This window comes from Catharus ustulatus, chromosome 7 (genome assembly GCF_009819885.2).
Source record: "Catharus ustulatus isolate bCatUst1 chromosome 7, bCatUst1.pri.v2, whole genome shotgun sequence".
In the NCBI taxonomy this organism is placed as follows: Eukaryota; Metazoa; Chordata; class Aves; order Passeriformes; family Turdidae; genus Catharus; species Catharus ustulatus.
The window spans coordinates 1,887,582-1,897,076 of NC_046227.1; the positions used below are offsets into that span (position 1 = coordinate 1,887,582).

General features: G+C 54.0%; 1 protein-coding gene across 1 annotated transcript; it reads right to left on the bottom strand.

Annotated features, from left to right (window-relative positions):
• Positions 1-416: 416 nt before the first annotated feature.
• Positions 417-1,967, bottom strand: GBX2 (gastrulation brain homeobox 2). Its single transcript, XM_033065396.2, has 2 exons — positions 1,365-1,967; positions 417-1,075 (listed from the first exon to the last, which is right to left on the bottom strand). Exons 1-2 carry the CDS (start codon positions 1,858-1,860, stop codon positions 552-554), a joined length of 1,020 nt encoding a protein of 339 aa, XP_032921287.1. The 5' UTR covers positions 1,861-1,967; the 3' UTR covers positions 417-551.
• Between the last annotated feature and the right edge of the window lie 7,528 nt (positions 1,968-9,495).

A 9,495-nucleotide genomic window follows, 5' to 3' on the forward strand; every position in this document is an offset into this window, starting at 1 on the left:
TTGTTCGCTCTCTTGTCTTTTTGTTTTTGTGGGGTTTTTGTTTTTTTTCTTTACCTTTCGCCCCCGAGTAAGAAAGAAAACCCCAAAGATGGCCAAAGGCGCCGCGGGTTCCGCTGGGGATGCTCCGGGGAGGGGGATCCAGCGCCGGCAGCGCTCCGCAGCCAAGGGGCGGCCAAAGCCTCGCAATAAATATCTGTGTGCGTGCCGGGGAGGGGGCTCTGTGTCTCTGCCAGCCTGGGATATCCCTGCTCCGAACCCAAACAGCTTCCAAGCCTCTTCCCCTCGCCATCCGTGGGAAGTTTCGCGTTAAAGTTCGCTCGTGGTGGGGATTTGCCATGCGCTCGCACGGCGTTTGCTGGGGATTTTTGTGTGTTGTTTTAGTTTTTTGTGGCGGGTTTGGATTTTTTTTTTTCTGTTGGTGTCTTTTGGATTTTATTTTTTTTTTTGCTTCTCTCGTTTTTGTTTTTATTCGGGTGGGCTGCCTTCAAACCCCGGGCTGGAAACTTTTCCCTTTAAAAACTCGTGGCTGTGAGCGTCGGAGAAGGGAGAGATCAGGGTCGGGCTTGCTCCAGCTGCTGGTGCTGACTCCTGATCGCGAACCTGCTGACGTGCACCGGGATGGGCACCACGATCTTAGGGTTCCGGGAGGGCTCCCCTGTCTTGGAGTTGGCGTTGCCCGCCTTGACCCGTTTCCATTTGGCCCGTCTGTTCTGGAACCAGATTTTCACCTGCACCTCGCTGAGTTTGAGGGCGTGGGCGATCTGGGACCTCTCGGTCAGGGACAGGTACTTTTTGCAGTGGAACTCCTTCTCCAGCTCCAGCAGCTGCTCGCTGGTGAAGGCTGTTCGCCTCCGCCGGTTTTTGCCCGTGGACGTGGTGTTGGTGGAGTTGGGGGGGTTCTGGGGGTTTTCCTCCAGCGCGTTGACAGAGTCCTCTTCCTTGTGAGCCGCCTGCCCGGGGATGTTGTCGTCCGAGCTGTAATCTAGGTCGCTGTCCATGGAGAAACTTTCCTCCTTGCCTTTCGCATCCTCCTCTGCTTTGGGGTCCTCCTTGCCCTGGCCCCGGAGCGCCCCGGCTGGGAAGGAAGCAGAGGCCTCTCGTTAGCATCCCGCACCCTCCGTGCCGCGCCCCCCGCCCTGCAGCTCCAGCACCCCAAAACTGATGCCTTAGGGATTGTTTTTTTCTTTTTTCCTTATTTTTTTTTTGCCGGCGCATCTTTGGGTCTCGTTGATTTTACCGACAGCTTTCCCGAACGGCGGCGGGAGCTCAGCCCTCCCTCCCTTCTCCCGGGGCCAGCAGCCCTAAATCCTCCCGGGGATCCCCCCCACGTCCCGACCCCCCCATCCCGGGCAGCGCTCGCTCACCGAGGGAAGCCTGGACGGCGTCGGCGGCGGGGAAGGGCAGGAGGGCCCCGTCCTTGCCCAGGAAGGCTTTGCCATCGTCGCCGCCGCCGTCCTGGGGTACGCCCTCGCCTTTCTCGAAGTTGCCCGCGGGCGCGAACTTCCTGGCGGCCTCCTGGTGCTGCGGGGAGGCGGGGAAGGTGCCGGGCAGCGTGGCCATGAGCGTGGAGGTGAGCGCCATGCCCTGCGCCAGGCTGGAGCAGAAGCCGGAGGGCAGGCTGGGCAGCTGGTGATGGTGCGGGTGCGCGGGGGGCAGCGCGGGCGGCAGCGCGGGCGGCGGCGGCGGCGGCGGCGGCAGCACCACGGGCCGGTACGGCATGAACATGGGGTACCCGGTGTACACGAAGTGCCCGGGGGCGGGCGGCGGGGGGCTGCCGATCAGCGAGTCGATGCTGAAGGCCGTGCTGCTTCCCAGCGGGCGCTGCATCATCATCAGCGAGGGCTGGAAAGCCGCGCTCATACCGGAGCGGCGGCGGCGGGAGCGAGCGAGCGAGCACCTTCCTCCTCCTCCTCTTCCTCCTGCTGCTCGGCGGCGGCGGCGGCGTCCTGGCTGCGCTCAGCGCGGGGCAGAGCCGGGGCGGAGCGGGGCCGCGGCCCGACTGCTCGGCGGCCGCCCGCACATCGGGGCCGCCCCGCCCGCGCCCTGCGCCCCCGCGGAGCCGCCGCCGCCGCTCTGCCCGCCCGCGCTCCCCCGCGCCCATTCACATTTTGGCCGCCTGGGAACCCGGCCCGCCCCACGTGGCCGCCGCCGCCGCCGCTGATTGGCCGGCAGGGGGAGGGGGGCGGGGTTTGGCATCAGGGTCCCGCCCCCAGCCCCGCCCCGCTCGCGGCGCCCCGGACGGGGCGGCCCACGCGTGATCGCCGCGGACACTCGTGTGCGCCCCGGACCCCGGAACGCCGCTTTGTGCCCCAAACATTCTCTTTTTTTTTTTTTTTTTTTTTTTTCAATTCACTCTCTCCCCCCTTTTTTTTTACTCCTTCCCCCCCTTCCCCCCCCTCTTTTTTTTTTTTCCTTTTTTTTTTTTTGAAAAGCCCCCAAATAGGCTCCATGTGGTTCTGGGTAAAGTCAGCCCCTGGCTTGGCTTTGAAATTGCTTCTGCAATTATGTAAAAGAGCCATTCAGCAACACGGCGGAATTAAAAGCGATGGAGGGGCTGCTCCCTTTTCTCCGGCGAGCTTCTCATGTTGGCCGGCTCAAAGCCTTTTCCAACACGATGTCTTTGGCAAGGACAAAAGCTGGAACAAAAAAAAAAAAAAAGGGGGGAAAAAGAAAAAAAAAAAAGCCCCCAAACTTGTAAATTGAACGTCAAGGGAACTTTACACAATTTCAAAGGCCATAAATAATGATAAAGGGACCAGGCGAAGAGGCAAACCCAGGCAATTAATGGAGGTTCCCAAGCAAAGATCAAGTGGTTTAGAAAATAAAATTAAATGAAAAAAAAAAAAAAGAAAAGAAAAGAAAAAGAAGGAGGAGAGGGGGGAAAAAAAGAGAAAGGAGGGCAGTTGACTGGGGGTGGGATCCCTCCTGCCTTTGGGAAGTTGAAGTTTTCCCGGGACAATGGTGCTGGCTGTGCCCCTGGGCTTGGCTTTGGGGGGGCTCTGCGGACAAACCCCGCCTCAAAGTGGCTTTGGGCCGTGGGGAGGATCCCCCAAAACCTCAGGACCAGCAGGAGATCCTGCTCCTGCCCGGCCTGGGAAGCTCTGGATGACCTGCAGCTCGTTCCCAGCTCACGGATCCCGTGTTTGCCAGGGCAGATGTCGCGGGGGGCTCGCACATCCCGGCACGAAGGTGCCACCCCCACGGCGGTGACAGGGGTGGGGACAACCTCGCTGTGTCCCCCAAACCCGACCCCTCTTGGCCGGCCCCCCAAACACCCTCCAAGGCACAGCTGCACATCCCCTAGGACCGCCCCAAAACCCAATCCTGCGGGATTTGGAGTCCCAACCTCCCGCCCTGCCCTCCCCGAGCGGCATTTTCAGCACCCCCCCAAAACACCCTTCCCTGCTAATTCGCAATGCCAAATCTCGTTGTGTTCCCCAAACGGGGGGCTGGGAGCTGCCCCCCGCCCCGTGCCCGGATATCTGGGTCAGTTTATCCCTCAGCCACCATCTGAAAACGTTCTTTTCTCGGCAGAAACAATTAGGGAGGGGAGGGGGGCAGGTGATTACTTTTGGGCCTCGGCGCAGATTTTGCTGCCCAGTCCCGCATCTGGCTCCCCATCCCTGCCTGGCTGCAGTTTTTGGGGTGCTGAGCCCTGCTGGTCACCCCCAGCGCAGATTTTGGGGGCACTGCAGGAAGGATTTCTCCCGGAGGTGTGGGACGGGGGGTGGATGGCCATGGAAGCAGCTGCCGCTGGGGATGGGGAGGGGGGCTTGTGTGATGTGTGTGCACAAACACTTTTGGGGCCCATCTCCGACTTCAAGGGACTGGGAAAAGTTTACTTATCCAGCTCATTTCCATATGTCCTGGCTCCGTCTTGCGGAGGCCACCATATGTGCAGCAGCGCGGCGCTCGGGATTTTTCCCAGCCCCGGAGAGGGTGGGATTTTCCCCGTGGATGCTTCGCGGCCGCTGTTCCTCTCCCACATTTTTCCCTTTCCCCCTTTTCCCGTGCTCCACCAGGCGAGTGCAGCCCTCTCCTGCCTCCCTGCCCTTCCACCCAGCACCGAGCTAAACCCAAAAGCCCCTCCAGCATCATTCCCAAACCCAAACGGAGCTGGGAATCCTCGCGGGGAGCAAAGCTTTCGTTTAAACAGCGAAGTGAGCGGAGAGGGGCAAAATAAAATCCCTCTTTATTTTTTCAGGAAAACCCCGCTCGATTGCGGGAAGGGCAGAGATAATTAGGCACGGTAATCCGGCGGGGCATGGAAATGTGTACCAACACCCCGCTCCTGCAGCTGTTTTTATTGTCAGCCCCCTTCAAAATTTGCCCACAAACAAGTGCCTTTGCAGGACGGGAGTATTATTTCGGGCAAGAATGGGCTTTTTGTTCGGCACATAATTAGCTGATTTTTCTCCCGGAGGGGAGAAAAGAAAAAAAAAAAACAAACCCAACACCAAAAACCTCGGCGATCCCTGATTGTGGCAGGAGCAAGCGGAGCGTGATTGTGCCTGGGGAGCGGGGGCAGCCCCACGGAGTGACCCCCGCACCGCAAGAGCCGTCCCCAAGGGGGGCTAAATCCCCAGATATCGGGAAATCAGCGCTCCGGAGGGTCGGGCTCGGTTAGGGCAGCGCCTTTTCCCCCCGGCTGGGCCGTGGGGAGGGACCAGACCCGGTCCCACGTGGTCCCAAAAATTGAGATGTGGCACCAAAATGCTGCTCCCGTGTCACCCGCGGTGCTGAGGAGCAGGTGGTTTCTGGCAGGGTTTGTCCCCAAAATCCTCGCCAGGGGAGGAGCAGCAGGGATGCGGGGGCATCCTTGAAGCGGGCAGGTTTGTGGGGTGTGACTCCTCCTGGAGCCATAAACCCCCAAATCAAGGCAGGGAGGGGGCGCAGCTTTGGGGAGCGAGGGGGTGAAAGAAGGGAGCGCTGAGGGAAGGCTGGGATGTGGTGGAGCCCTTCCAGGTGGGAATGCTCAGGGCAGAGCATCCCCCCAGCTGGGCCTGGGAGCTGCCGGCTGCTCCCGGCCCTTCGGGCACCTCCAGGCTGCATTTCCTAGGGATTGGTGCCCATCCTCCCGCTGGGCACCACGCAGAGGGGACAGCTCTGATTTCCAGCAGCTGATAAACCCTGTGGCATGCTCCAAAGCAGAACTCGGGCTTTCAGAGGCTCTCTCGAGCTGATTCTTGTGTTTGCCGAGGAAATTTTAATTGCGTGGGAAACGTCACCAAAACCACCTCACCCCACAGTGCTTTCAGCGTCTTTTTTTTTTTTTTTCCTGGTGAGCAAGGGAAGGCACCCTGAGCAGAAGCATCCCCCAAAATCAGTGTGCTCTTAATGATGATGCGAGCCAAAATCAGGGATGCAGCCGCGGCTCGCACTCCTGCACCCGCGGGGAAGGGGGAAACAATTCCGTGCGTGCTCCGGGTTTATCCCAGCGTTTGGGAGCTGGGAGCAAGAGGGAGGGATTCAGGATTCACCCTCTAGACCCGCGGGGAACCCCCTCCCCTCCTCCGCCCTTCCCTTCGCAGGGAAAAAAAAAAAAAAAAAAAAAAGCAAAGCAAACCAAAAAACAACCCCCAAACCCCTCATTCGCCGCTTAATCCCATTAACTCCTCGCGTGTTCCCATTTGAACTCCTTCCAGCCCCCCCCGCGCCTCAGCTTCCCCTCCTGGGGGGTTCTCCCACTTCCACTCCGTGCCTCTTTTTTTTTTTTTCCTGTATTTAAAAAAAAAAAAAATTCCCCGTCCCTCCTCCCTTATTCCCCCTTTTCCCCCCTTTCTTCCTCCCTTCCCCCCTCCTTGTTTTTAAACAAACTTGAAGGTTCTCGGGATTTTCGGGCAAGGAAAAAAAAAAAAGAGGCTAAGAGGGTAAAAAAATAACACGGTGCAGGTAAAAAAAAAAAAAGAAAAAAAAAGAAAAAAGAAATTTGACTTCCATAATCCCGGCTCTTATCCCGAATTTCGTTCGGATAATGGGAAATAGGCGATTTTAAAAATTATTTGAAATGGATACATAGCTAAACAACTGGAGTCCGAGTATTTTAAGAGCCTTACAGGAGACCTTAATCAAACACATCGCCACGGAGAGTTTAGTGCTGGCAAACCCCACGCACTCTCTCATTCCCGGCTTTTCGTGGAACCGAGTTGAGAAATCCGCCGGTTAAAAAAAATAAAATAAAAAAAAAAATCCCGAATAAAAGTCTAAAATATTCCCAGGTCAGAGGGGCACCGTCTCATTAAAACCAGCGCGGTCCTGAAACTGCACTGCAGACATTAAAGTGCAGTATTTTTCAATTAGAGCTGACGAATTCAATCAAAATTCCATAGATTAGGATGAAATGAGGCATGGGTCATTTACAGGGGAATTTAATTGCAGAGCCATTAGACAAATAGTATATTTGCCATTCTCACATTATCCATCATTTTAGACATCAATAGAAGGAGCAGCATCTTTACTAATACAGCAGCACTTCCCAATCTCTGCCTGTAAACACTCCCTTTCCCCATAGCTCCTGATTATATCTGATTTCATTTAAAGCCATGGGGGATTATAAATGTTCCTGCAATCAGGTTCATTAGGACTTCAAAAATCTCATTTCTGATTCGCATCGCTTTGCGGATCACCCAGCGCAGCCCGCGCTTTAAAAAAAAAAATGAAACAAATAAATAAATAATTAAAAAAAAAAAAAAAATCAAACGCTGTTTCATTACCGGGGCCACTTCGGGGTTTGATTATCACCCTGACGAGCCCCTGCTCAGATGGTGAGAGACAAACTCGGCTTCCCACTGGGATCACCACCCCCCCTGCATCCCGGGGGGAAGGGGGACTCGATGCTCGATCCTGCTCCAGAGGGTCCCCGGGTAGGGAAAAAACACCAGACGGGACAGCAAAACCTTTTTTTTTTTCTTTTTTTTTTTTAATTTTTATTTTATTTTGCTGTGGAAGGGTGCGCATCACTCCTTAATTCTCCCCAGCTCCTTGCAATCAGAGAGGTGTGTGCAGCAGGGCGGGGAATTCCCATTATTTGGAAATTGTTTTGCAGCTGGACCATCGGTGCTTTAATACCGCAGGGTGGGAAAACGAGCAGGAGCAGCCCAACCACACACACACACACACACACACAAAAAAAAAAAATCCTCGAGGAGAGAGAAGGTCTCTGACATTTTTTTCCTTAATAGCAGCTTAATATTAAACGCCTTTCATAAACCACGCACATCCAGATCTACTTAAAAAAAAAAGAGGGGGAAAAAAAAGAGAAAAAACACAGAAAGCCTTCATTTCCCCCAAATGTATGGCGTGCGCAGCGCTGTGTTAGCTGCCTCAGTAATTTAATTGGAATGAAACGTGAAAAATGTGTCATTTTTTGAAGAATTTATGCATCGCTTCCTGGAAATCTCATTGTCTTAACTAGCAGCCTACTGTGTTCTGTTTAGCAGGCATAATCGCATTTTTATGTGTCTCCGTATTAGAAGTTAATGTGACCTCCCGTCTTTAGCTGCTGGAAAATAATAAAATAACCTCTCCAAAAAAAAAAAAAAAAAAACCCCAAAAAAAACCCAACCAAAAAACAAAAAACGAGCCTTTCCCCAGAACATCTGCATCAAAACAAGGCACCGCCAGGAAGGAAAAAAAATTCTATATTTCGGGTATATATATATGTTTATATATATGTATATTAATTGGTCGCCAAACTTATCAACCCCAGCCCGGAGCATCATCCCACTCGGAGCAGCGCCATCATCATCATCATCATCATCATCATCATCATCCCGCCCGGAGGATCATCAGCACCATCCCACCCGGAGCTTCATCATCATCATCATCACCATCATCACCATCAGCAGCACCATCCCGCCCGGAGCATCATCCCGCCGCCGGCAGAACGGCGCAAACCGAAGGGAGAACACCCCCCCCCCCACACTAAACATCTCGGATGATTTTTTAGGTTTTTTTTTCAGAGCGTGTTTTGCGGTCAAATCTCGATTTTCGGGGCGTTTTTTTGGGGTCCCGCGTGGGGTCCCGACGGCCGGGCAGAGTGCGCCCCCTGCCGGCCGCGGGGAGCCGCGCACCCCCCCACGCGGGACCCTCCTGTCCCCCCTTTGTCACTCCTTTGTCCTCTCCTGTCCCCCTGTCCCCCCAGCACCGACCCTCAGCTGTTCTGTTGTGCAGTCCCCCCTCCACCCCTCTGGATTTGGGATTTTTAGGGATTTTTTTTTTAATTTTTAAATTATTATTATTTTTGGGAGATTTTGGGGGATTTTATTTTATTTTTAGGGGGGATATTTTTTAATTTCTTTTTTTTGTTGTTGTTGGGGTTTTTTTTTTGTTTGTTTTTTTGTTGGGAGGATGCGCTCACCTGGCGAGATTGTCTCGCTCTCTCCCCCCGCACACAGGAGGTAAAACGCGGCGTTCTTCCTCAGCTCAGGAGGAAAGGAGCACCCACATTTCGGTGGGGTTGGTTCAAAACGAGCGGGATGGCTCGGCCAGGGTGGGTTTTCCCTGAATCCCCGTCGTTTCCCACCAAAACAACGCATGGAGCCAAGCAACCACGAAAGGGTCACGGGGATTTGGGGTGGCGCATCCCCAGGAGAGGCACAAAACATTGGGAACACGGGGCAGGATTGGCAATGACTCCTTCTCATCCATGAGGGGCGAGGGAAGTTGTGGAAGCATCAGGTGGGAGCTGGGAGAGGGGAAGAAGAATTGTCCCTCCCCATTTCCATGCTCCAGGGCAGCAGCTCTGGGAGCCAGGGGTGCAAAGTCCAGCCAAACATGAAAAATGAGTTTTTATATATATATATATATATACACAGTTATAAACAAATCCTCGCTCCTCCTGGTCCCTCTGGCCAGGTCACTGTGGGAAATGAAAACCCAAACTCCCCCATTTTGGGTTTTCCAGCCCCTTCAAGTGCCAGCCTGGGGACAGTGACAGGCACAAGGGGTCTGGGAGGGGCTGGTGCATCCCATGGGAGCTGGGAGATACAGGGAGTTGTGTCACCCTCCTGCATGGGAGAACCACAACATTCTTGGCGGCTGCCACCTTAAAAAAAATTAAAATATTGAATTTTAAATCTATTTTAGTACTTATATTAATGCCACTGGACTTTGCATCTTGTTGAGGGCTTCTGCACAGCACCTGTGCTTGTGCCACTCCCAGGTGAGGTTTATCCCAGGTGTGATTTATCCCAGGTGAGGTTTATCCCAGGTGTGATTTATCCCAGGTGAGGTTTATCCCAGATGTGACTTATCCCAGGTGAGATTTATCCCAGGTGTGATTTATCCCAGGTGTGATTTATCCCGGGTGAGGTTTATCCCAGGTGAGATTTATCCCAGGGGATTTGATGCTCACCTGGGCTGGTTTGAGTCCCCTCCCTTTGCACACCTGAGGGATCCTCTATAATGAGCGTTATTCCTGCCAGCCACTGATCATTTTATTACTCTTTATAATCTATTTAGAGCACGATTAGAAGGTTAAAAAAAAGAAGATAA

Bases quoted from the DNA above. Each gene is read 5' to 3' on its own strand.
- GBX2 (XM_033065396.2), bottom strand. From the start codon at position 1,860: ATGAGCGCGGCTTTCCAGCCCTCGCTGATGATGATGCAGCGCCCGCTG. The intron at 1,076-1,364 runs GTGAGCGAGCGC...CTTCCTTCCCAG, and splicing joins CGCCGTCCAGGCTTCCCTCG to CCGGGGCGCTCCGGGGCCAG.